This window comes from Platalea leucorodia (genome assembly GCF_965183815.1).
Source record: "Platalea leucorodia genome assembly, chromosome: 9".
NCBI lineage: Eukaryota > Metazoa > Chordata > Aves > Pelecaniformes > Threskiornithidae > Platalea > Platalea leucorodia.
In genome coordinates this window covers 25871277-25896538 of record NC_138831.1, presented here as the reverse complement: position 1 = coordinate 25896538, position 25262 = coordinate 25871277, and the positions used below count along the sequence as shown (strand labels likewise).

General features: G+C 41.5%; 1 protein-coding gene across 1 annotated transcript in view; it reads left to right on the top strand.

Moving 5' to 3' along the window:
* FGD3 (FYVE, RhoGEF and PH domain containing 3) overlaps window positions 1-25262 on the top strand; it is a 61043-nt gene that overhangs the window by 16902 nt on the left and 18879 nt on the right. Inside the window, exons 5-15 of the mRNA XM_082321210.1 lie at window positions 7052-7141; window positions 8377-8513; window positions 10267-10423; window positions 14519-14657; window positions 15508-15566; window positions 18529-18675; window positions 19245-19337; window positions 19846-19925; window positions 20357-20387; window positions 20906-21007; window positions 24952-25014. Coding sequence (XP_082177336.1) covers window positions 7052-7141; window positions 8377-8513; window positions 10267-10423; window positions 14519-14657; window positions 15508-15566; window positions 18529-18675; window positions 19245-19337; window positions 19846-19925; window positions 20357-20387; window positions 20906-21007; window positions 24952-25014 — 1098 coding nt within the window. The remainder of the gene's footprint in view (window positions 1-7051; window positions 7142-8376; window positions 8514-10266; window positions 10424-14518; window positions 14658-15507; window positions 15567-18528; window positions 18676-19244; window positions 19338-19845; window positions 19926-20356; window positions 20388-20905; window positions 21008-24951; window positions 25015-25262) is intronic.

The following is a 25262-nucleotide window of genomic DNA, read 5'->3' as shown; positions in this document are numbered from 1 at the left end:
TTGGACTAGGAATGTAGTATCAAACCAACTGCAGTAAACCCAAGCAGAAGACTTTACTGTATGATTTGCTGACAAATACCAATGTTTTATAAGACATCAGAGTTCTGATGACTGTTTTTGAAGTCTTGTTCCTTAGGTTAAGTATCCATATAGTATGAAGTAATTGCTGATAAAACACAGAGTTAAGAAGTCATACTTCTCTGTACGTGCTTGGTGAATTTATAAAAGAGAGAGATCCCTAGAGGAGGATTTTTTTTTGTTTTCTAGTGCTGCTCTTCTTCCTGAAGTGCATTTATGTGATGCACTTCAGGTTCTCTATTGGATTTGGAGTTGAATTCACCTTCAAAAAGACATTTTTGGCACTGACCAAGCTACACTAAGTTAGCTTGTCCTTGCAGCCACATGGAGAGGGAAGGCTTAGAGATTTGCTGCCTCTTCTGTAGCATAAGGACTGTGCCCTCTTCTGGGGAAAAGAAACCAATTGATGTGAAACCAATTTGTGTGTTAGGTGTCCACATCATCCTCCCACTCTCCCCTTTGATTCTGTTGCAGGTTTGGGGCACTATGACTAAGAGTTAGGGTAAAGGGCCATGGCTTCCAGCGAGGAGAGCCAGCATGATTGAAAGTTGACTTGTTCAGTAATTATTCTTAGGCTGGAAGTTCATACCACCCCTGACAAAATGGGTAATTTTCTAGAAAACAAGGTACCTGCCCCACTGGAAGGAAGAGAGGAGAGTTCAGTCAGCAGCAGCTGCTGGCATGAGAGCTGGGGAGACCCCAACTCCTCCAGAAAGCTTTGTCTTGGGAGCCAGCATCTTTTTCCTGCTTCCCCCTTCCTACCCCTAGTACCAGGCTTTGCAGCGGCACGATGGAGGTAACCAGCACTCTTATTAAATATGCAAGTTTCCAGAAAGCTTTGTTATAGTTGGAGGAGGGTGCATAAGAAGTACAGCTGCGGAATGATTTAATGATGGCTCAGTAACTCCTAGGATATCAAGTTAAGTGAAGCTCATGAATAAACAGTAAGTAGGAAAAAAATCAGATTTGCTTTTTTCTTCTCTAATTTTCTACTTCAGATATCTCTCCATCCACCACCCGAGCGTTCACACATCCCATGGCTAGTGAAGTAACATTGCCTGATATACAACTCGTATTGTTTCATTTAGTCTAGGTTTAGCTCTGCAGCGTGATGTGGCTTCCTTTGGGAGTCTGCAGCACAGTCGAACAGGTCTCACTATTAGCACACAATTATTGGAATATGTTTTAAAATCTCAGGAGTGACTTACTTGGATTTCCAGTTATCTTTTATCAAAATGAAAATTAACAAGGGGAGCGTATTAGTTTTGATAATGTCTCAGAAAATGTCAGTTCCAAGAACTGAGGCATGTTAGCCTTGATGGCTACAAAAAAAAGAAATTATATAAAAGTGAGACTGAGGGGCTGTCATGCTCTGTAGTCATATACCCAAGGCTTTTGCCAAGTGCCTGGGAGCAACGGAGTAATGCTTCTGAGATGGCTAACACTTCTTCGTATCTTTTTATTTAGCTATTTTTCACTAAGAGTAATATGCGCTCATTAGTAATCACCAAAAAATGCCTTTCTCCATCTGTCCTGCTTCCTGCTGAGTAAAATAGTAATAATGAAGTCCCACATGGGCCTTGTACAGTCACTGACATACACTTCCATTCTGCCTATACATAGCTGGAATTTCACTTCCGATTTCATTGTACAGTTTGTGTTGGAAAATTTGGCCTGCAGTCCTGCAAGTCAGACCTTTGGGTAAGATTATCTCCATGTATATTCTGAAAAAAATTTGCATAGGTCAATGTTTTAGTCATAATGCTGGTTAAGAAAAATGAGGTATGTTACCATCTTTTTTTTTTTTTTTTTTAAATACCCTAAGGAAAATGAGATCTCGATACAACAAAGATGACAACTGAGCATAGGATAACTTTTCCATATTGTTTTTGGCATTTTTGAGTAGGAGGTTGTCTATAATCTTTCTGGGACTTCCGGCGTTCTTTGTAGGGGTGACTGGTGGGGTTTTAAAGCATAACCGTGAATTATTTTAACCTAAGCCATATCCCAGCAGCTTTCTTGCAAGATGCGCTGAAAGCCTCTTGTGATAGAGATGCTAACTGAATGTGGTTGCACACAACCAGTTGTATGAAAAACGGTTGCTGCAGGGTATTGTCCAAGTTTTCTCATATCAAGCCTTTGGTTTTTACTTTAAATTTTCATTTCAAATTTGCTTTTCATGATGGGCAGGTCAGTCTTTGCATCCATGAATCCATGGCACAGGCATGCTTGGTGGGCACCCAGCTGGGTTGGTGAGTGGGTTCGCAGGAAGCAGTGTTGTGCTTGTGGCCACTTAATTGCACAAATCAGCTCAGCATGTGCCATTCCCCAATTTACGTCCAGGATTGGGGTATTTGAGGTGCAGATGTATTCCCACCACAGGTGTGAATCTGACCTTTATGAGAAGCTGATTCTGTTTGTTTTCAGGCCAGCATTTCCTTTTTTTTTTTTAAATTATTTTATGGACAGTTACAGCTGGAAATGAATTTTTGAACCTTCCACAAAGAAGTGAAAGAGCATCATGCAACTGCTGCTTCGAGCACTGGAGTGAACTTCCTGTGTCGTGAAGTCAACACCTACCACTTCCCTTTTCTCATCTTTCTTGTCACCTCGCCAGCTAAACTGTTTTAACAAGACTCTGCAGTAGATGTACAGTTGTAATGTATGGCTGTGGAGGACAGTCATAATGTGCCGTGGCCATGCTTTACAAAGTCCCTTGGGAGGCAGTCCTGAAGGGCAAAGGAGTCCAGGAAGGCTGGATGTTATTCAAGAAGGAAGTCTTAAAGGCACAGGAGCAGGCCGTACCCATGTGCCGTAAGATGAGCAAGCGGGGGAGGAGACCAGCCTGGCTGAACAGAGAGCTTTGGCTGGAACTCAGGAAAAAAAAAAGGAGAGCTTACCACCTTTGGAAGAAGGGGCAGGCAACTCAGGAGGACTACAAGGATGTTGTGAGGTTATGAAGGGAGAAGATTAGAAAGGTTAAGGCCCAGCTAGAACTTAAACTGGCCACTGCCGTTAAAGATAACAAAAAATGTTTCTACAAATATATCAGCGACAAAAGGAGGGCCAAGGAGAATCTCCCTCCTTTGTTGGATGCGAAGCGAAACATTGCCACGAAGGATGAGGAGAAGGCTGAGGTACTTACTGCCTTCTTTGCCTCAGTGTTTAATAGTCAGACTGGTCATCCTCAGGGTTTTCAGGCCCCTGAGCTGGGAGATGGAGATAGGATGCAGAATGAAGTTCCAGTTGTCAAAGAGGTGGCAGTCACCGACTTCCTCCTCCACCTGGATGCCCACAAGTCTATGGGGCCAGATGGGATTCCACTCGAGGATACTGAGGGAGCTGGCAGAGGAGCTTGCCAAGCCACGCTCCATCATTTATCAGCAGTCCTGGTCAACCAGGGAGGTCCCAGATGACTGGAAGATAGCAGATGTGACACCCCTCTACAAGAAGGGTCGGAAGGAGGATCCAGGGAACTACAGGCCTGTCAGCCTGACCTTGGTGCCAGGAAAGGTCATGGAGCAGATCATCTTGAGTACCATTACGTGGCACATGCGGGACAACCGGGGGATCAGGCTCAGCCAGCATGGGTTTATGAAAGGGAGGTCCTGCTTCACTAACCTGGTCTCCTTCTATGACAAGGTGACCCGCTTAGTGGATGAAGGGAAGGCTGTGGATGTTGTCTACCCCAAATTTAGTAAGGCCTTTGACACAGTCTCCCACAGCATTCTCCTGGAGAAAGCTGGCTGCTCACGGCTTGGATAAGTGCACTCTGCGATGAGTTAAAAACTGGCTGGACGGCCAAGCCCAGAGAGTGGTGGTGAATGGAGTCAAATCCAGTTGGCGGCCGGTCACGAGTGGTGTTCCCCAGGGCTCAGTATTGGGGCCGGTTCTGTTCAATAACTTTATTGTTGATCTGAATGAGGGGATCAAGTGCACCCTCGGTAAGTTTGCAGATGACTCCAAGTTGGGTGGAAGTGTTGATCTGCTGGAGAGTAGGAAGGCCCTGCAGAGGGAACTGGACAGGTTGGATCGATGGGCTGAGGTCAACTGTATGAGATTCAACAAGGCTAAGTGCCGGGTCCTGCACTTCGGTCACAACAACCCCATGCAATGCTACAGGCTTGGGGAGGAGTGGCTGGAGAGCTGCCTGGCGGAAAAGGACCTGGGGGTGTTGGTTGACAGTCGCCTGAACATGAGCCAGCAGTGTGCTCAGGTGGCCAAGAGGGCCAATGGCATCCTGGCTTGTATTGGGAATATTGTGGCCAGCAGGACCAGGGAGGTGATAGTGCCCCTGTACTCGGCACTGGTGAGGCCACACCTCAAATACTGTGTTCGGTTTTGGGCCCCTCACTACAAGAGGGGCATTGAGGTGCTGGAGCATGTCCAAAGAAGAGCAGCGAAGCTGGTGAAGGGTCTAGAGAACAAGTCATGTGAGGAGCGGCTAAGGGAGCTGGGGTTGTTTAGCCTGGAGAAAAGGAGGCTGAGCAGAGATCTTATTGCTCTCTGCAACTGCCTGAAAGGAGGCTGTAGTGAGGTGGGGGTCAGTCTCTTCTCCCAAGTAACAAGTGATAGGATGAGAGGAAATGGCCTCAAGTTGCGCCAGGGGAGGTTTAGGTTGGATATTAGGAAAACCTTCCTCACTGAAAGGGTGGTCAAGCATTGGAACAGGCTGCCCAGGGAAGTGGTTGAGTCTCCATCCCTGGAGTTATTTAAAAGAAGGGTAGACGTGGTGCTTAAGGACGTGGTTTAGTGATGGACTTGGCAGTGCTAGGTTAATGGTTGGACTCGATGATCTTAAAGGTCTTTTCCAACCTTAACGATTCTATGATTCTATGCTGAGTAGTCAGTCAGCAAGTGCATTGGGCAAAGCAGGAGTGATATATATTTACAAGAATCACGGCCTGAAACCTGGATAGAGTGGAAGACTATAAATATTTTACATTTCTGTGTCATTTATGTGCCTCGTAAATGACACAACGCTTTTCCAGGGCTTCATTAATAAGGCTAAATATGCTTCACTGGTGTGACTTAAAGACTTAAATAAGACTGTTACCTAAGGAATATACTCCACATTTGAGTTTGCAAATTTGTTTTACTTTTCCTTTAGAAACATAGACCATGAAATATCTCATTTATAGTGAACTGAATTATGGCTCAGGCTTTGTTAAAGCTGTCCTGCCATGGCACAAAATAAGGTTAGAAGAATGGGACTTCCTCATGTTTAATTATTCTACTATTTTATTTAAAATGTTATGTCTATTGAAAGGCAAATATATGGCAAATTAGTCTGAAAAACATGCCTATCTCTGCCATTAGCAGAGACAGCAACTGAAGATAGAGTTGCTCTTTAAAACTGATGAGAGTCTGTTCAGTCATTGTTTGGTATTTAAGCAGATGTCAGCAAGTTTTTTGGAAATATAAATGGAGTTGCAGATGGTGAAGGTCAGGAGATTAAAAAGTGCCTGCACTATGTAAAGATTTACTTCCGAGAACAAATGTATTCGGTTGGAAATAATTATTTTTCAAATTCTGAATTCAAACAAATCAAAGGATGCTCTTGGTGGCTGGCATGCCGGCCTGATTACGTCAGAGCCTTTCACTCAGGCTCTCTTCTGCGCCCAGCAAAACTGGCAAATAAATTCTTTCTCAGTGAGAGATCCTTGTAGTTATTGGAATTTGAATGGCCAGCAATGCATTTCATTATAAGCTGTAATATGTTGTATTTGCTTGTAACAAGTTCAAAGCTTTGTTGTGCTGTGATTTTTTTTTTTTTCTTTCTCCCTAAGTATTAATATATATCACATGAATGAATGGAGCAGGATGTTGTGTAGCATGTTGGAATAGCTTAAAAGAGTTATTTGAGTTTGCTTGAAATAATTTGAGTAGTGGGGTAGGCAGAGTACATGTCAAAGCTTTATTCATTATGTGGTTGGCCATCTCCATGTTTGTGCCTAAGAAGAGAGGGATTGCTTTAAAGGAAGACTGATGCTGTTTCAAATCCAGAAAAGCTATTCACCTTCCTTCAATTAATACTTATATCATGGAACTGTGGGTACTTCATGCTAAGTGGTACCTCATTTCATGTAGGATAACTGTGGGTCTGGTTTGTTTGAATTCATGGCTAGCTTTGACAAGTCTTTGAGGTCTGTCTTTTGTATTGCAGTTTGCCTAAATGGCGAGGGGGTGTTTATTTAAATTTTTCTCATCAACTTTGTTTAGAAACAAAACAAGATGATGTTGAAGAAGCTTAAAGAGAGCATTTTCTAACAATCTGATGGTGGCCAGCAGGGTTATGTCTAGAAATGCCTGCCACAAATGCTAGCGAGTACACAGAGATAGGCATTTGGGATAGAAAGCGCTGTTGCTGGTGAGGGGCCCAGGTGCTTCCTGAGCTGGAAACAGCCCTCTGTGTTTAACAGAATTCAGCTGGACTTTTACTCCATGGATTTGTCCCATACTTTTGTGAACCTGCGTGCAGGTTTACCATCTGCAGTGACATGTTCGAGGAGGTGGCTCTTGGTCTTGAAGCAGTGCCTCAGTAATTTTATTTGATGTTCTTTAGTTTTCCCATAGAAGAAATAGTGAATAATTGCACCCTGTTGATGCTCTCTGTTCCGTTAATTAAACATCTTTTTCACCTTCCTCTCAGCTGTCTTCCCCCCCCCCCCCCCCCGCCCCCCCCGATCCAGCCCAGTAAAATTTCCCTACATTTGATCATCCTTGCTGCCCCTTTTGGATGTTTGTATTCCCGAAAACAAACCAGTCAGCCCTCAGTTCTGGACCCTAGTTTTGGTTTGGTTATCCTTTGATGAGGGATGCGGAGCAGATTCTGAAATGTGTTAACCTCCTTCCCTTCAAGCTTCTTTACTGGCAGGGAATTTGGTCCACTGAGAAAATGGAAAAGAGAACAGTTGATGAAACTTAGGTTTGTACGTGCAGATGGATTATGTTATTTGTAACTTTTTTTCAGTGTACAGAGCCCCAAAAGCTATTCAACATTGCAAATGAACTGCTCCATACAGAAGAAGCGTATGTTAAAAGACTGCATCTGTTGGACCAGGTAATTCAATTTTGAATAAACTCTGCTTTCTTTTCTGCAAGCAGCAATGTTGTCTCTTTTTCATCCCCTAACCTATAGCCCAATGGTGTGAAAACGCTGTTTATAGGTGGGAGATGGAGTTTGCTTGCCAGGCTGCATGCCATGGATGCCAGAGGTGAGCTTTTGGCAAGTGGGTTCCCTGAGCTGGAACCCTAGGATTAGGATGTCGGAAAGCAGAATGGGAAGGCAGCAGCCCAAGATACAAACACCATCAGCATTCGGTTCCTCCCTCAGCGTACATGGAGAGGAAATCACGGGGACACTGAAGGCACTGAGAAATTACGAAATCTGTGATTGCTCTGTAATGTGCAAGAGGTTTGAATTTTACTAAAATCAGGCCACCTGGGTCAGCCCCGTGCTCACAGTGAATTATTTTTTTTTTACCCAACGTGTTTTGTAATTGTTGTCCATCATGTTTAGATGTGGGGATAAAGTAAAACTGGTGAGGTGTGCCTGAACTTTCTTCCACATAAACATTGAGGTGAGTCTACACAGTTCAGGCATTTCTATAATTATCTTAAATGAAAAAAAAACATGAATGTGCAGGAAAGAAGTAAAAATGAGGATAAGTCACGTTGCTAACCAAGTGCTTTTTAAAAATGGGGGGGGGGGGGGGGGGGGGGGGGGGAGAAGAAGAAAATTATCACCTTGCTAGAAATCTTCTTAGAAGCTGTAACTTGCAGAACCCTCTACACTCCGGCTCTAGGACCTATATGGAAGACTTTCCAATGTTTGCTTTGGATGAGCAGAGACTGTTTCAAGACCTTAGAAATCTAGGGAGTGTCTTTCCCTTTTGTTCAGTACAGTGTAATTTTTCCCACAGAGAAACAAAGTAATCACATAGTTTATTTTGCTTCACGTAAATAGGAGTAAGTGCTTCAGGGACTGGTTGTTCTTTGCAACTTGCGCTCCCAAATACAAGATGTCTGATCTCAGTAGTTTCAGTCTTTTTCGACTTACCCCTCAGATTTTTCTAATTTACGTCTATGGCCCATAGTCATAAATCTAACCCTAATTGACAGTGGGCTTATGTTCTGTGAACCTCCCAAAAGACCCCAAGGACTGACTACCAGAAGTCAAAAATTATGGCTCTGTTCTAAGGCAGTCAGCTTTGTAATATTGCAATCTAAAGCCAGTGTGTCTAGGATTGTTTTTTTTACAAATATATGTTGGTACTGTCTTGTTGTCTCATGCAGGTTTTTTGCACTAAGTTGTCAGAAGCAGGTATTTCATCTGAAGTGATAACGGGCATCTTTTCAAATATTTCTTCTATCTATTGTTTCCATGGACAATTTCTTCTTCCTGAGCTCAAAACGAGAATTACACAAGAATGGTGGGTAACTGGCATTACAATTACTTTTAAATCATCTTAAAATAAAATTCTTTTCAAAATGTTTTCAAGAAACTATACCAACCATAAGACCTAATCTAATTCCAAAGTTTTAAATTGTTTAATGCAGTAGTTCACTTGTTATTTAATACATTAGTATGGAGTCTCAAGCATTTCTGAATACAGGAATAGACCTGAGCACTCAAAATTTTTAGAGTACATTGTTAGAATTTTTTCAGTCCGTAGTATTGCCAGAGCTGTTTTCCTTACTGTGTTTCCACTCTCCTAATATTGCAGTACTATGAAGGAAAGAAGTTGCTTATTTTGGCCCCACAGATGAAGTATTTTGGCCCTCCACAGTTACTGCTTGAAGGAGGAAAATGCATTATCATGTCACCATTTAGACTTTGCATGCCGTGTTGGAGACTTCATGAGAAACACCCATTTTGTATTTTCTTTAATGAATTTTGTTATGGTTATATAAAATTTAATTTGATGTTAAAATCAGCATTATAGCAGCAAACCAATGGAAAATCTGGACAGATAAGATAGATGACTTCATATCTATAAATCCGCTTTTGTCTGTTATGCAACCACTTCTGTTGTTGAGCACCACAGCATTGCACAAGCTTTTACCCCAGAATTTGTTGGCCTTCTCTTCTAGGAGATAATAAGTATTATTGATTACAGTGTATATGTACTTTCTTTAAGAAAATAGTTGTGGGTTGGGTTGGTCCGTCCGTCCCCCCCTCCCCCATGAGTAGTAATGGTTGAAGACGAGTTAAAATTTGGCAACTGTAATAAGTTGTAGATGATGCAGAAAAGCAGTGCTAGGTAGAAAGGTTAATTGTAAGGCAGATCTAGGAAACTTGATTGAGATGACACACTGGCTACAAAGAGTGTCCTCCAGTGGAAGGTGCAGATAGTGCTGACATTGCACCTTTCCTAGTACCCTAAATGACGAAGACAAGACCAGAGTTCACATCTGTCTTGGCAGAGTTCAGTCTTCACATAGTTCATCAATGACCAGAAGGAATAAATAAGTCTCAGCACCTTTGCACCTGACTTGCATTTACAGGGACAGCTGTAATAAAAGGGGAGGAAAACTGGAGAGCGTGGATGTCAGAAGAGGACAGAAGCTTGTTATACTGCTAAAGGGGGTCTAGTGCAGTCAGACTGCAAGTCATGAGTTCAGTGGGAGAGAAAAGCTGGGGGAAAAATGGCTGGCTCTCTGCCTGGCCATAAGTTTGGAGGAGACAAAGATGTGTGGCTACGACTGCTCCCAGCCTGGGGGGGAGGGGGGGTCTCTAGGCAAAAGTGTGTCTGGTCCCTTGGGACTACCCAGCTGAATTAAGCAATCTCTTTGCATTAAAACCTCTTCAGATGTTTGGCTGTGGTAGAAAAGATGATTTTTAAAAAGTAAAAGTTTCCCACAAGATTTTGTGCTGGACAGCAAAGATATATAGATGTGTTTTTAACAATGCGTAGTCAGTTTGAATCTGATCTTCCCTTAAGAGAGTGATGGTGGGGGCAGAAATATCATCCTTTGTACATCTAGATTAATGTTTAAGGTTTCATCTAGGGTACCGTATAGATTACTTTAAAATAAACTTAGCCTGAAATATCTTGATTGCATATGTGTGTAAGTGCTTGTGCATGTGGGAGACAACTGTGAAAGTCTTAACAGTTGTGTTTTCTCTCTGAAGATAGTATGGATTTCCAGAGATTTCACTACTTACCTATCTCTTTCCCATAGGAACGTCAACCCACGGCTAGGAGATATCCTACAGAAACTTGCTCCTTTTCTGAAAATGTATGGAGAATACGTAAAGAACTTCGACAGGGCAATGGACATGGTGAACACATGTATGCAGAGGTCCTCTCCATTTAAAGATGTTGTTCAGAACATACAGGTATGTTGTTAATTGGCATAATATGACTTGGAGATCCTCATTTATTTGTGTGAGGGTTGTTTGTTTTTTTTTTCCAGTGCATGACACAGTGTTTAGCTACAAGGTAATACTGCTCTAATACTAAAAATATACAATTTTAGTGTCAGTCCTTTCTTTTTTGCTGTGACACAGATTTTTCACATAGGTAGTTTTTTCTCCACTCATGTCTTTAAGAGGACTATCAGAAGTCACAGAACGAAACTTTGCCACTGGCCTGGCAGTTCCGGCTGCAGACATGTCCATTTATAAACTCTTTTTGATTTCTCTTCCTCATGACTAATTTTAATTGCTTTTTAATAAATAAGTTTTCATTATGAGGTGAGTGTGTTTGAGTTTGGCATGTCACTGACAGCATCTGCTGTTGGTCTGATATTTCTGAGGCTCATGAATGGCCTGCAGCTCTCAGGGATCACAGCTCTGCAGGAAGATGCTTAGCATGGATTTTCGTGTGTTTTGTCTTAATTATACAAAAAGCTGCATGAGGAGGGGGGAAGAGCTCTGCTTATGCTAGAGTATCCGTAAAACCTCTCTCTCCTCCTTAGGCCCTGGGCCAGCTGAAGGGATGCAGCAGGCTCCAGCATGCTTGCACGGATAACTGCGCCCGTGCTGGGAAAGCAGATACCATCCTTTAGGAGATGAGGGCTGGCAGGGAGCGGGTTAAGCTGAGGAGGGAGCACAGCTGCCTGCCCTAAATGGGAGCATTGTGGCTGGGCCAGCTGTCGGGAATCCAGTAATCCCTCAGCAAGCTGGGAGAGGAGAGGCCCTGTGCAGAGGGTCAGGGCTGCCGGCTGGTGACTCAGACAGAAGCTTGGAGAAGCAGGAACTGGGGAAGGTCCTCTCCTACCAGTCTTTCACTCCACGTGGCCTTTTCTTAACCTTTTTCTGTCTGAACCCAGCCTGCTCTCACTGAGGTTCTGTGCAGCAAGCACTGTAAAAAAAAAAAAAAAAAAAAAAAAGGCGCACAGGCATTTTGCTGTCTTCAGTTTGTGCCAAGCTGCTGACGTGGCCTTCTGAAGTGTACATCAGTTTGTGACTGTTTTCCCTACAGTGCAGGCATCTGCCCACCCTAAAATTCATCTGTATTTTCTCACCACCAAGCTACCAACACAAACGATTTGTGTTAGCTGTCAGTCTGCAAAACTGGTCTGCAGCTGTCCGAGACCATGAGTATTTCTGCTGTTGCTTGAGCAAAATGTTGACAGGCAGTATGAGTGCAGGCAACACATAGAGGAGATGCGATTCTGAAGCCTACTGATGACAATATTTCACTGTAGGTTATTTTAGCGGCAATGTCACAGCACCTTTTGCTTCTGTCAATGACTTGACTGTAGCTGCAGCAGGCAAAGATTTGACCCAGAATACTTAGTCCACTCGTCTGACCTATCTCTGTGCTATCAAAAGCCACAGTTACTTTTCAAAATACCAGTTAAAGTCTGTTTTAATCCTGCGGTAACCCACTGTCCACCTAAGCTGGTAATGGAATAGTTACACAGCTTAAGGTATTAGCAATTATTAATTATGCTAAACTAAGGAAAACAGAAAACAAAAATCAAATGGTACTTAAAAGTGAATGACTGTGACTTATCAAGTTTACTTTAGCTGACCTTGAAGATAAACATACTTTCTGTTCTGTTCACATCCACCTACTGGGGCCAAAACTTCCTAGCTGGTGAGTTTATTAGGACTTCTGTTTTGTCAGCTTTCTCCTTATGCCATCACGTAAGTACTTTTTAATATATATTTCTGTATTTTGGATTGTCACAAGAATTAAACACAGAATAAACATTTATCCTTCCTCTCGTAAAGTCATTTGAATTGCAGTGTAAACCCTGTAAACTTTTAAAAAATTGCATAGCATTAAACTTTTCCTATTTGGAACAGTTTATTTTGTCCCTGCTGACTTTTTAGAGAGGATACACTTGGCATGTGGATACACTGACATGAGCCTTGAAGTGACTTCCTCCTCTGCTTCCCTATTGCTGTTCAGTGTTAAGGTTCATCCTATTGCAGGAATAAAAGGACAATGGAGAAGGTTATAGTAAGTGGATTTGGGAATATAAACCAAGTGCAAATATGTAGTAGTGCAGTTCTGTGCCCTTTTTAGTTCTTCCCGGAATCTCTGATTCTTTCCATCCCAGTTGTATTTTCTGGGAAACGTGGTGCTGTAGAACTCTGAGAGATAATAAATTCTCTTCATCTCCTATAAACAGATATATTGTTCACCCTACTACACTGTGACAGCGTATTTTTAAAAGCAAATTTATGTCTTTGAATTTCTGGAAGGATAGCTAATATTTTTCTATCAGACATTCATCTCATTATCTCCATGCTTTGCTTTGAGAATCGGGCAAGTCAGCAGTGTGTCGTGGGCTGTAATATTTTTTGCAAATTTGCAAATACCTGAAACAAGCACCTTTCTCTGAGAAAAGCATACTGAAATTAATGTGGTTGTTGAGGGGTTGCTTACACTAGAACAGACCAAGACGTGGCATTAGTGAGCTGACGTAAAAGGAGAAGAGCATGTGTGTGTGTATATATGTGGTTAACATGCTGATGTGGGAATCAGGAGTCAGATTACATTGCTAACAGAAACTTCCTGTGTGCTTTAAAACAAGTTACTTATTCTTACTGTGTTTCTCATTTCTCCTCCCCTCTTTTGAATAGAAATATCCCTTCACTTCATAGGGATCCTATGAAAACAAGTACACACTCAGTACCATTGCAAGCGGAGCAGAGCAGGCAGTGCCTAATTGGGTAATATTTAGTGGAATCGGTCTCAAACGTACCCCGCTACTGGGTCAAGTAAAAAGAAAAAAGAATTTGAGGCAGCTCCTTCTTCAGAGGTGGTGTGTGAGCAGTGTATCTGCTGCTTGTACAGTAAGCTCTAGCAAGCAATATATCCCCATGGGATTTCTGATTTTATATAGTCTTTGGGGGTGAAAAATGCTGCATAGGGCCACGGATGGGAAGAGCTTTTCTGAACCCATGAAGAAACACACAAAATCTAAAAGAAGGGTGTTGCATATCTGCAGAAAATGCCAGACGTAGGGCAAAGGTTCATGTGAAACCTGTCAACTCTGATATATGCTTGAGGGTAGAAAGGATCTACAGTGGGATCTTGACAGGCTGGATTGATGGGCTGAGGCTGACTGTATGAGGTTCAACAAGGCTCAGTGCCGGGTCCTGCACTTCGGTCACAACAACCCCATGCCACGCTACAGGCTTGGGGAAGAGTGGCTGGAGAGCTGCCTGGCAGAAAAGGACCTGGGGGGTGTTGGTTGACAGCCACCTGAATATGACGCAGCAGTGTGCCCAGGTGGCCGAGAAGGCCAATAGCATCCTGGCTTGTATGAGAAATAGTGTGGCCAGCAGGACTAGGGAAGTGATCATCCCCCTGTACTCGGCACTGGTGAGACCGTGCCTCAAATACTGTGTTCAGTTTTGGGCCCTTCACTACAAGAAGGACTTCGAGGTGCTGGAGCGTGTCCAGAGAAGAGCAACGAAGCCAGCGAAGGGCTCTAGAGAACAAGTCTTATGAGGAGCAGCTGAGGGACCTGGGGTTGTTTAGCTTGGAGAAGAGGAGGCTGAGTATTGCTCTCTACAACTACCTGAAAGGAGGTTGTAGTGAGATGGGGGTTGGTGTCTTCTCCCACGTGACAAGCAATAGGACAAGAGGAAATGGCCTTGGCCTTGAGTTGCGCCAGGGAGTTTTAGGTTGGATATTAGGAAAAACTTCTTCACCAAAAGGGTAATCAGGCATTGGAACAGGCTGCTCAGGGAAGTGGTTGAGTCCCCATCCCTGGGGGTATTTAAAAGACGTGTAGATGTGGTGCCTAGGGACATGGTTTAGTGGTAGACTTGGCAGTGCTAGGTTAACGGTTGGACTTGATGATCTTAGAGGTCTTTTCTTACCTAAATTAATCTGATTCTACAATAGCTTGAGAAGTCGTTTCACACTCCTCTAACTGTATGCGAATGGTCATTTTTCATTGCTGTTTAACACTAAAGGTGGGAACAAAACCAAACCTTTCTGTGCTTGTTTTCTGTCCATTACAGAAACAGGAGGTGTGTGGAAACCTGACATTACAGCATCACATGCTTGAACCAGTGCAAAGGATTCCTCGTTATGAGCTTCTCCTAAAGGACTATTTAAAGAAACTTCCAGAAGAGTCTCCAGACAGGAAAGATGCTGAAAGTACATGTAAACTTCTCTCTGTCTAATGAGCATAATACAATCTTGGAGAGTTTTTTCTTCACCTGTTCAGATACTTTCAATTAGGGCTACGGTAGAAATGGAGATTTGAATTAATCAAATTATTGCCAAACATATCACAAAGGGATTTTGAATGCTCCTAGAATAGAGAAGAAAAGGGTTTGATATGTCTGCTCTAGGAATGAAGGGAGCTTTGGCAAATAAACAATGACAAAATATTTAAGTTTGTAATGGTAGAACATCTGGCATTTTCATTTAATGCGTTTTATGGCCAAGGACAAGTACAGGAGGACATCCTTGCAATAGACAGAGGAAGAAAATAAGAATGGTCTTATATGTACATGATTGCCTAGGAAAGCAGTTTAAACACTGTTAGCACAAAGAAACAGGAGAAATGGACTTCTGTTGCTTTCTAGAAGTTTGTCATCTTGACCAAAACAGGATTCATGTTACCATAAGTACACAAGCCCTGTTTTAGGAAAACACTCCTAAAAACATGCTTGTGAAGACTTAAGTGAGACTTAAGTTAACTTTTAGTAGGTTGATTCCTAGGTGATTTTTTTTGTTACTATGTGCTTTGGGTTGCCTGGACTTTTAGGAGAGAAAGATTAAACATTTAGATGCACAGGGACCAGCTGAACATGCAGAAGTGATTGTGTATATAACTGCTTATACACGTTCCTTTTATTTTATGGAAGTTAAAAATACAGTCCTTACTTTTGCAATGGAAATTTTGCAGGAAAAACACTACTCAGGGAGGTGGAAAAAAAAATAAGGTGCTATTAACAGATATAATCCGGAGAATGCATAACTGTTGCTTCCTTTATTGCAGAGTCACTTGAGCTGATATCTACAGCAGCGAACCATTCGAATGCAGCCATCCGAAAGATGGTGAGTAGAAATTGCATAATGGAATTGTAATCTGACTGAAACACTTGGTTGAACCAATGGTCCCCCATTGCAATAGGCCCAGTAAAGTAGGCTGGGAAGAATTTTCAAATACAGTGAGTCAGGCTTTAAACATCATTTGATATCTGAGTTCTCTTTATCATAAATGATCCTATTGCAGTTACCATGGGTTGTTGGGCCTAAATTTCACTTTTCTTGTTCTTAAGGGCCCAATGGGTTGAAAAAGGAGGTCTTCATAAAACTCATTGTTTTCTTTTCATTGAAAAATGTTTGAAGTATTCCAATTAGGTCCATACCTAAGGTGTCGTTGCAGATTTTCACACTATTTTTTTAGTCCTACAGGTCTTCACCAGAGTGGAGGTTGTTTTGGTTTGATTTTGGCCCATGTTACATGCATAGAGCGTGCATTTAGCGTGTGTCACTAGCTTTAGTAAGCTATACTTCTAAAGCTGGGCAGTCTGAGACCATGGAGATTTTGAACGTTAGCACGTGCTTTACATACAGAACAGCTAGTGCGTTACCATTAAAGTAAATGGACTTTATAGTTACAGATGTTATCCTTTTTGTGCACCCAAGTGCCTCAGGAGCTTTTGTATCTCATAGATCTGAAATCCTGCATATCTGGCTTAGCACTCACTGACCATTTGGGGGTACAAGGTTTACGTCCCCTTCCATATCAGACCCTTACTTCCTTCTCCCAGCCGGCGGGGACGCCATGAGACCACGTTTCCTGTGGCTGCTACAGGGAAGTAATCAGCTGATGTCTGTGTATTTTCAGTATGTCTCAGTGAAAACCAGTTTTGAAACCATCTATTTCTATTTGAATCTAGTGTGTTCTCTTGATAAGGATATATTTCAGCAGAATTTTTCTGGTTTGGGGCCTTGAACAACTGTTTTGCTCGGGATTGTGTACAGTATCTCCACAGACAGCAGGAATATGAAGCCACCAGCTAGTTGCTTTCTGTGTTGGATGCTTTTTCTCTTAGTACACAAAAACCTATTAGAAAAGGCTGCTATAATAATTTTGCACCTCCTGTTTATTGCTGATAAGAACCTTGAACCCTCTAATCAGGGCTTCTTATTGCATCGGATTCTTCTGTAACTACAGAATAGGTATTGCCTGAAAAGAGACTCAAAGGAAGAATATTCGAGTAAGAATTTTAGGTTTGACCTCGTGGTTTCCTAACTCACACGTCCCAGCCGAAGGTGCCGTGGGTGTGCTGGGGCAGTCGGTGAGGGTTGGTGGGGAGCAATGCAGTGCGAGAGCAGCACTGTCCTGCACGCACGCCTCTGCAGAGCCCCATGGGATGGTGCGAACGGCTGCACAAGGTCAGAGCCAAACCAAAACAAAAGCAAGAGATGTAGCAATGTCTCCAAAAGTTAGTGGAGGTTTGAATTAATTGTTGGCTGCTTCCTCCTGTTGTGGTGTAGTAGAAGAAATAAATCATACTTCCAAAGCTGACTTTTCCTAGAAGTGCAGATGTCCCTCAGGTTTTGGATTTGCTCTTAGTGTTCCAGTTTCTCCTTTAAAAAAAAGCTTGATAAGTTCACTATTTTTTGTTTGTTTGTTTGTTTTTAAATTAGTGGGATCTCTTGCTCATCTTCCCATTCGGTGGAAAAAAATCTACTGCCTTCTGGGGCTTAGGTGATTTGCTTATTTGTTTTTAGTCCACAGCCCCCTGCCTTCCATTTTGTTTTGCAGTGTGTTTATTTTAACAGTTTGGTTTTGTTTGGGTTTTTTTGGTGGGTTTTTTTTTTGGTTGTTCCATTTGTTTAATTGTTGGTCAGAAGAATTGATTAGGACAGGAACTGGTGTGATGTATATTTGTGGTGAAAATTCTCAAGTCAAATGGGGGTAAACAAAGTGTGTCAAGACCTGAAATTCCAGCTTAACCTATAGATAGGTAGAGGTACGATTTAGAGATGTGTTTGGGCATATATTTGGGTGTAATTGCATCAATCTCTCCCCTCACTTCCTGACGGTTTGCTGACAGTGCCATTTGGAGTACATCAGTCCAGCTTGTGGTTGAAAGCCAAACCTTTCCAAATGCTATAACTCAGTAGCAAGATTTACACACCTTTCTTATTTTGACTTGGTAAATCTGCTGCAGTGCTTAATACAGCAGCTGCAAGTGGATGAACTAGCTACTTTTATCCATTTGAATACCGTGTAGAGAAACTTTAATATTTGGATGACTTAATATAAAGTAGAAACCGTGCTTTGCTGAAAAGGAAAAAGTAATCCCTTCATAAAGAATTTTGACCAAGACATAAGGATGCCTGAATGACATTAAAACTATATTTTAAGCATTTTGTCCTGGCCTATTTCAGAGGTACTTTTTGCCATGGAGCCCCCTGCATAGGACTGCAGCATTCCCCATACAGCTGAGGTTTTAGACTTAGCTTAGAAATGCAGCATATGACCATGCTTCCTGATGGAGACCTACTTGCCGTTGTATCAGCAACAATACAAGAGGTGAAACATCTCAGAAGCTGAGAAACGATCGTACTGCAGCAGAAATTTTAGTCTGAGATGTGGGGTGGAAGCTGAGTTAATAAATACAAACTTAGAAACAATTTGGTAGTGTACTAGTCTCCAACTCGGCCATTGATTTTACTGGACCCAATGGCAATGCTTCCAAAGATACGTATTTATTGTTGAATAAGAATATCTAAAAATACCAAATAGATTGATCTCAAAATGTCATTAAAATGGTACAATCCAAGTATGACTCATGAGTGACTAATACGGAGCGGGGAAGATTACTGAAGAGTATGGAAAAGGTATACATTAATTTTTTAAAATGCAAAGCTGTAGCAGAAGTGAAAGACTATTTTCTTTCCTACTTATTTACACTTACCACAGAAATGATACTGTGGGTAATAGACCAACTGGAATTTTTTTTTTTTTTTATTTAAATTGCTGGGGTTTTTGTGCTTGCAGGAAAAGATGCACAAGCTTTTGGAAGTCTATGAGCGACTCGGTGGTGAAGAGGATATTGTTAACCCAGCCAATGAGCTCATTAAAGAAGGACACATTCAGAAACTTTCAGCAAAGAATGGCACAGCGCAGGATAGGTATTTATTCCTGGTGAGTGTTTTTGTTGCTCTCTTATTTTCAGAGTTGCACTGTGAAATGGTACATTGCCATCTTCCTAATCTCGAATACAAAAAGCATTCGTCAACTGAGCCCAGCTACTCCTTCCTTTGAGCAGCAGTTTTCTCTTGATGCTTTTTCCTTGAGGGTTTCCTTCCTTCTTCCACGCTTGCACCTTTGCCGATGGCTTGTTAGGCCCAAAGGGGTCTTTCCCATCTCCCTCTTCAGAGGCTGCGTTTTTGTGAAGCGCCTGAGGAGGTGCGTTCCAGCTGTACCACCTTGCTGCTTAAGATGCCCAGATCTCACTGACACAGAGAATAGCTCTCGTTTTCTTTCAAGGAGGTCAAATTGGTACCAGAGAGAGGGGGAGAAGGGGGTAGTGACTGGCTGACGTGTTTCTGTCTGTCCACTTCTTTCAAGTAATGATATGTGAGCCTCGCTTGCTCCTTAAATCTCTTCTTGAGAACTTCATCTTAGAGTAAAACACACCAGAGTCCTAAACTGTCAAAATGCAGGCTCTGTCCAGTGTGTAATCCCTTAACTTAAATCTTCCCTTGTTACAGTTTAACAGCATGGTGCTATACTGTGTGCCAAAACTGAGGCTGATAGGCCAGAAGTTCAGTGTTCGAGAGAAGATGGACATTGCAGGACTGCAGGTTTGCATCTCTTCTTTTCCTCCAGTTTAATGCTTCCCCACTCGATAGCATCAGATCCCCTCTGAATCAAAAAATATAACAATATATGTATGTAGAAATATAATAAAATTCAAAAATCCAGCTTTGGATCTCTTCTTTTTTTTTTTTTTTTTTTTTTTTTTTTTTTTTTTTTTTTTTTTGGAATTATTATGAGGTAACCATCCAAAAGTGGGTAAGAAAATGGTGACTCTATACATGCTTTGATTGAAAGCCTTACCTTGTCACCTAGCTGACACAGGAGCCACCTTTTTCCCCTGCTGTTGTAGAGGACTGGTTGGTGATACAGATTCAGAAGTTTTGTAGCAAGACAAGTAATTATGGAAACAATCCTTTGGTCTTTCTACCTCTGTACTGTATTCTGAGTGATACTTTCAACTAAGTATTTCAAAGAATGAATATATTTGTAAGTCATTAAAAATGACTGAAAGACAATGGAAACTGGTAAGAAGCCGACATGTTCTTTTTACAGGTCCAAGAAATTGCCAAGCAAAACGTGGCTCATACATTTTCAATAACAGGAAAAAAGAGATCGCTGGAACTACAAGCCAGGTATGGTGCCTGTTCTGTCTTTCGAGGTTTGTGAATATTTATGTAGAAATTTATGATCTAGGGGATATGGCTGTGCTAGTATGACATAGCTTTAAACCAGGAGATGAGCGTTAGAGATGCGTAACTTACATATGCAAGAGAATATGTTGGTCGTAAGTCAGAGTGGGTTAAAGTGCTATGTTGATTTGCTTTATTGAATGCTTACAGTGTTTATAGCGCTTGTAGGTTCCACTGTATTAATAATTCAAACATTTTTGGCATTTGTTTGGTCAATAATTACTAATAATGTTTATAAAATAGCAGATAGCAAAGCTAAAATCTTGATGGATATAAAGCTGTGAAGACGTGAATTGAATTTACTGAAAATATTGGAAGTAGAATTATGGGTTTTTTTGTATTTTTATTTTTTTATTTTTATTTTGTTTTAACAGGACAGAAGAGGAGAAGAGGGAATGGATTCAGGTTAATACAAACCCCTTATGATACGGGTGGAAATCACTATGCAGTCAGCACCTTCTGTTTTTAAAATTGTCTTTTTGGGGTTCTGAATGAATGTGGCTGTGCAAGGAAGCTGGGTAGTCCAGTCTAGTGAAGCTGCTTAGGGAGAAATGCGGAGCCTCAGTCAGGGTCCCACGGGTGAGCCACTGTCTCCAGGCGGTGCACAGGGGCTTCGAATGGGTTCCCATTTCCTGCAGTCCTCAAGCCCAGCAAGTGAAGAGACTGAGGTGTCAGATTAGCCTTGTATATTCCTGTATTCTGACTTGTAGAGACACTGTCTGATAGCAGGCTTAGTTTTTAACTTAAACAGTAGTGCATTAACACCACCATTCGTAGTTATTAAAGTTTTTAAGTTTCCATTTCATTTATGCAAGCGTAAGGGTTTTTCACTAAAATGATAATCGTAACCATCTTCCTATGAGAGAATTTTTCCAAGGCTCCTTTTGTGATGCTTCTCATCTTTGCTGAAATTTTTGTCCCAGGTCATTCAAGCAACAATTGAAAAGCACAAACAGAACAGTGAGACATTTAGAGCTTTCAATAGCTCTTTTTCTCAAGAGGAGGAGCATCTTCCTGATTCCTCAGTAAGTATTGAGTGCTTAATTCTCCTTCTTTCCTATAACAGGTTTACCAACAGTTAAACTGGACTTACACAAATAACTTTAAAATACTGTAGTCTTGTTCTTGGTTTTGATATTACATTACAGTACAGTCAGCTCCATTTCTCTGGCTCTCAAATGCCTATCAGTCATAGTTACTCAACCATGCAGGTACGGAATAAATTACCCAAGGTAATTCAGTGCAAGAGACCGATCAGTCATGTTTTCCAGACTAGTGGCTCATTTAGCATAACAGGTGTAATTCTTCAATGTTATGAGTGGTTGGCTGTCTGGGATTATGTTTGTGTGCTTGGGAGATTTTGTTCATTAGCTTTCCCCATCTCCTCACAGACGCGTTTTGGGATTATTTTATTTTTCTTATTTTTTAACAAGCTTTAAAGAGTTGAAGGAAGTTGATGCATTTTAAAAGGATCTTAAAAATAGTCTTATAGATAATAAATGTATTACTCTATTCTGTGTTTGCTAGGAATTTTGTTTTGGAAGTATTCACATGAGAATGGTAACAATATCTCTTCATTCGACTTGAAAATGATGGTGATAACCTTAATCACAGTCATTTGCTACAAGCTAAAGAGGAGAGGGCTGGGGAGAGAGAAATTTTTAGGAATTTCGTGCAGAGCTGCCTGTGTGTCGGTGATGATGGTGGTCAAACATGGTAGATCTTGAAGCACAGGGAGAGAAGGTCCAGATTAAACTTGGGGATCTTTTTATCTTCCCCCTCCCCTGCCCTCCTAAACTTTTCTTTTTGGTTGTTGGTACCTAACCATTTTTGAAACATCTCCTTTCCCAGATCAGATTCAGTGACTCAATAATGCTGGGGTTTTATCGGACTGATTTCCCAGGGGGCTCAGGAGAGATGTTAGATATTCCTTTCATCCCAGCATTAATTAGGTTAACAGCAGAGATCTTCACAAACGTCTGCAGAGTCTAGGATCCTGTTGCTGATAGCAGCCAGCAGTGAGCCATCTTCAGAATATGGCATAGCTTACTGATCATGAACTGATCATCGGCTAAAAATACTCAGGAAAAATTGGAAAATAGTCAATTCATGCCTATATTTTTAAGTTAACTCATGGCTGCCTTCAGAACCAGGATACTCTGATGGAAAAAAATCTTTGCTAATAAGCAAACTAATAAGCACACTTCTTTCTATCCAATTAAGACACACCGTCTGTTCAACTTTATTGTTATTATCTTGCTTTGTAAATTCCATTTCATTTTGCTTCTGTGGTAATGGTGTAGCCACATGTTTATACTCTACTAGTTCATAAAAGTCAAGCAGAGCAGAAGTCTGGTTTATCTCCTGGCTGTGATATTAATGCAGTATGCACCTTAATTTCTTTTATGCCAGAATGCTAACCTGCATTTTTAGGAGATTAGCTTATCTACATAATCAGCTTTGAAAACTGATGTCACAGCTAAATGTGGCAGAAATTGCTGTCAGTTAAAAAAAGCTGAAGGTAGTTCTGTAAGGAAAACTGTACAAATACCAAGAACGTTCTTAGCAGCAGTATGCTGCTGTAAACAGCATCCCCCATACATATCTCATCATCTTTTATGGAATTTTGGGCAGCATGCTTTAGGGGAAAAAATGACAATAATCTTCTGTTTTTACTTTCATGAGTCAAGAAATAGATATGCACTCATGGATTCCGGGCTGGATCTGTAACAGCTACTAGAAGTTGGACTCTGGTTCTAATAAGCCTGAAGAAAAATAGCTAAATTGCTTTTCTCCCATCCTTGGCCATACAGTTGATATGTTACAGTGCTTATGATTGATTTCAGTTGCATGACCAGTGCATGCCTTTGCACACAATTCTTACCATGCTTTTGTTTTCCCTGCTGACTTACGTAAGCTCATACAAGCGCTAAGGGTTGATCTTCAGCCTGTAATTTGCCTACAGAAGACTTGCGGTTTCTTGGAGGTGCAGAGATCTGATGTTTGACCTAAATCTTAACATTATGCTTGTGCAATAATCTACAGCAATTAATAAACTCCCACCTGTCAGGAGGTGAATATTCAGTCATTGCCAGTCAGTCCCCTGCAGGGTGACTGTAGCAGTGGTCTTTTAAAGAAGCCTTTTCAGAAAGCTTCAGGTTCCCTTTGTGGCTTAGTTCCTTCAGAAGGAGGACACTCGTTTCCCTATTTTCCATTATCATCTGCAGCATTTTAAGGCTATGTGAAGGTTTTTTTTAAAGCCATCTAAAAATGTTCCCAAGGAAAAGGACCTCTTGTACCACTGCGTGATCTCAGAAGAGTTGGAGGCTCGTGGTGTGGGGGAAGGACCCAGTTTGCGCATTATTAGAAGTCTGGCAAGGAGAAGTGCCACAGAGACCTGAGCTCTGTGGAAGTGGCATCCCTAAGATTTGAGAGTTGGGAGTGCTTCTGTTAATTAAATCATGATTTTTAGATCCTGTTAAATCATCGTTATTTCCCACCCCCGTTTCTGTTCCTCCCCCTAGCTCTGGGGTAGTTCTGACAAACCTGTGAATAACTGTCTTCCTCCATGCCAAATCTTACATGCTTTGAGTGGTAATGGTAACATAAGGGGGAGAAGCCCTTTTGAAATCTTTTCCAGGTTAAGAGTAGAGGATATTTGATTTTAGCACATTATTCCAAATAAATATTAAAAAGGCATGGGGATCTGAACAGGCAGCTAGAGAAACTTACTCTTTTCCCTAAACTTGCTGGGGTTTTCTCGATCTCTCCTTCAGACTCCATTTTCTCTCCACATTTTTCGTTTCCTTTCCCAAGTCCCATGTCACAGCACACAGATGTCCTTTTACTAGGCAGAGGGATCTCAATACCTGGGTTGATTAGGATTCCAGTGGAAAGAAACTCCTTTCCACAGGACTGGAGAGTAGATGATGTGAAGACCCTAGGGTTGCTGGGTCTTTGCAGGAGCAGAAATAGTTGCCTAGAGTTGAGTCCATGATGCTTCCCTTTAATTAAGTTGCATTCCCTGAGGAGCTGCTCCTGGGGCGGCACAGCCCTAGCCCCAGGAGATGCATTTGCTCTTTTGCTTGTTCTCAAGAGCTGATTGATTGTATTAGTATATAAATAGATACAACTAGGTATCAGAATGAATAGCTCTTCAATTTGCCCACTTATGCAAAGCTGCAGTTCACGTTGTTTCTAATAACAGAGATTAAACCTTTTTACTTTCAAATGGAATGAAGCTACAGTGCAAAAATGCACTGGAGGTTTGGATGACCTCGAAATATGAGATGTTGTCTAATTGGAAAAGGAAGAATTATCTACAGGAATAACAGGAGAATTTATCATAGACAGGCTAATATTTTGAGAACCCCCTGTAAACTAGAAAACTACCTGTAAATTAATAACAGATGAGATGGTTTTCCTTTTAGGATTTAGCCTATAATTTTGGTGTACATAAGCTTGTTATTTACCCTCTATATGTATTGAATACATCTATTCTACTCTATATGTATTGAATACATATAGATGCCAGTCTGCATTTATAAAGAGATTGAGAGATGTATTGCAATTAAGAAAAACTTAACTGAGTACTATTTGAATGGAGTAAATATTCTTTCTCCTCAGAATCCACTGACTACACAAAGCACTTGCTGTTTGGCTTTCAGGGCTCAAATGGAATGGTGTAATTCAAAACCTGCCTGGTTGCTTTCTGCAGTGCTTTTGGGGGATAGGCACATGCTGCAGCGAAAAGCAGACTTGGCAATGCGGTGCCATTTGTAAAATCACCCACCTCATAACCAGCCCAGTATCTGAGGGTGGCTGAGTACATGTGCAGTTAAAGTGTATTGACAAGCAAATAGTCGAGGGGCTAAAAGCAAATGATGCCATGTTTTCTTTTTCAGCGTTTAATATGTTTTAGGGAGAGTATCCATGTTGAAATTGTTCTGTGTCATTCTGTTTCTCTCAGATAGCAAGCACCAGCTCGGTGGAATCAATGCCAGGAGCAGATGGCGGTGGTGCATTTGGAGGGGTAAGTAATTTGAAGCTAATACTTTCAGTAGAGCAAGCTGCGGGGGGGGGGGGGGGGGTATGTTTCTTTTGTAGCAGGAAAAAAAAAGAGAGATACTTCAGTATATCAGTTTATATTCTGCTGTCCGTTGCTGCAGCTGCGCTGTCCTTAACTTCTTGGCTAAGTTACACCCACAGCTATTTACAGAGTTTGCACCATCAGTGAATTTAAATCCTCCTGTTCCAGATACAGGCTGCACATGTGTGTGA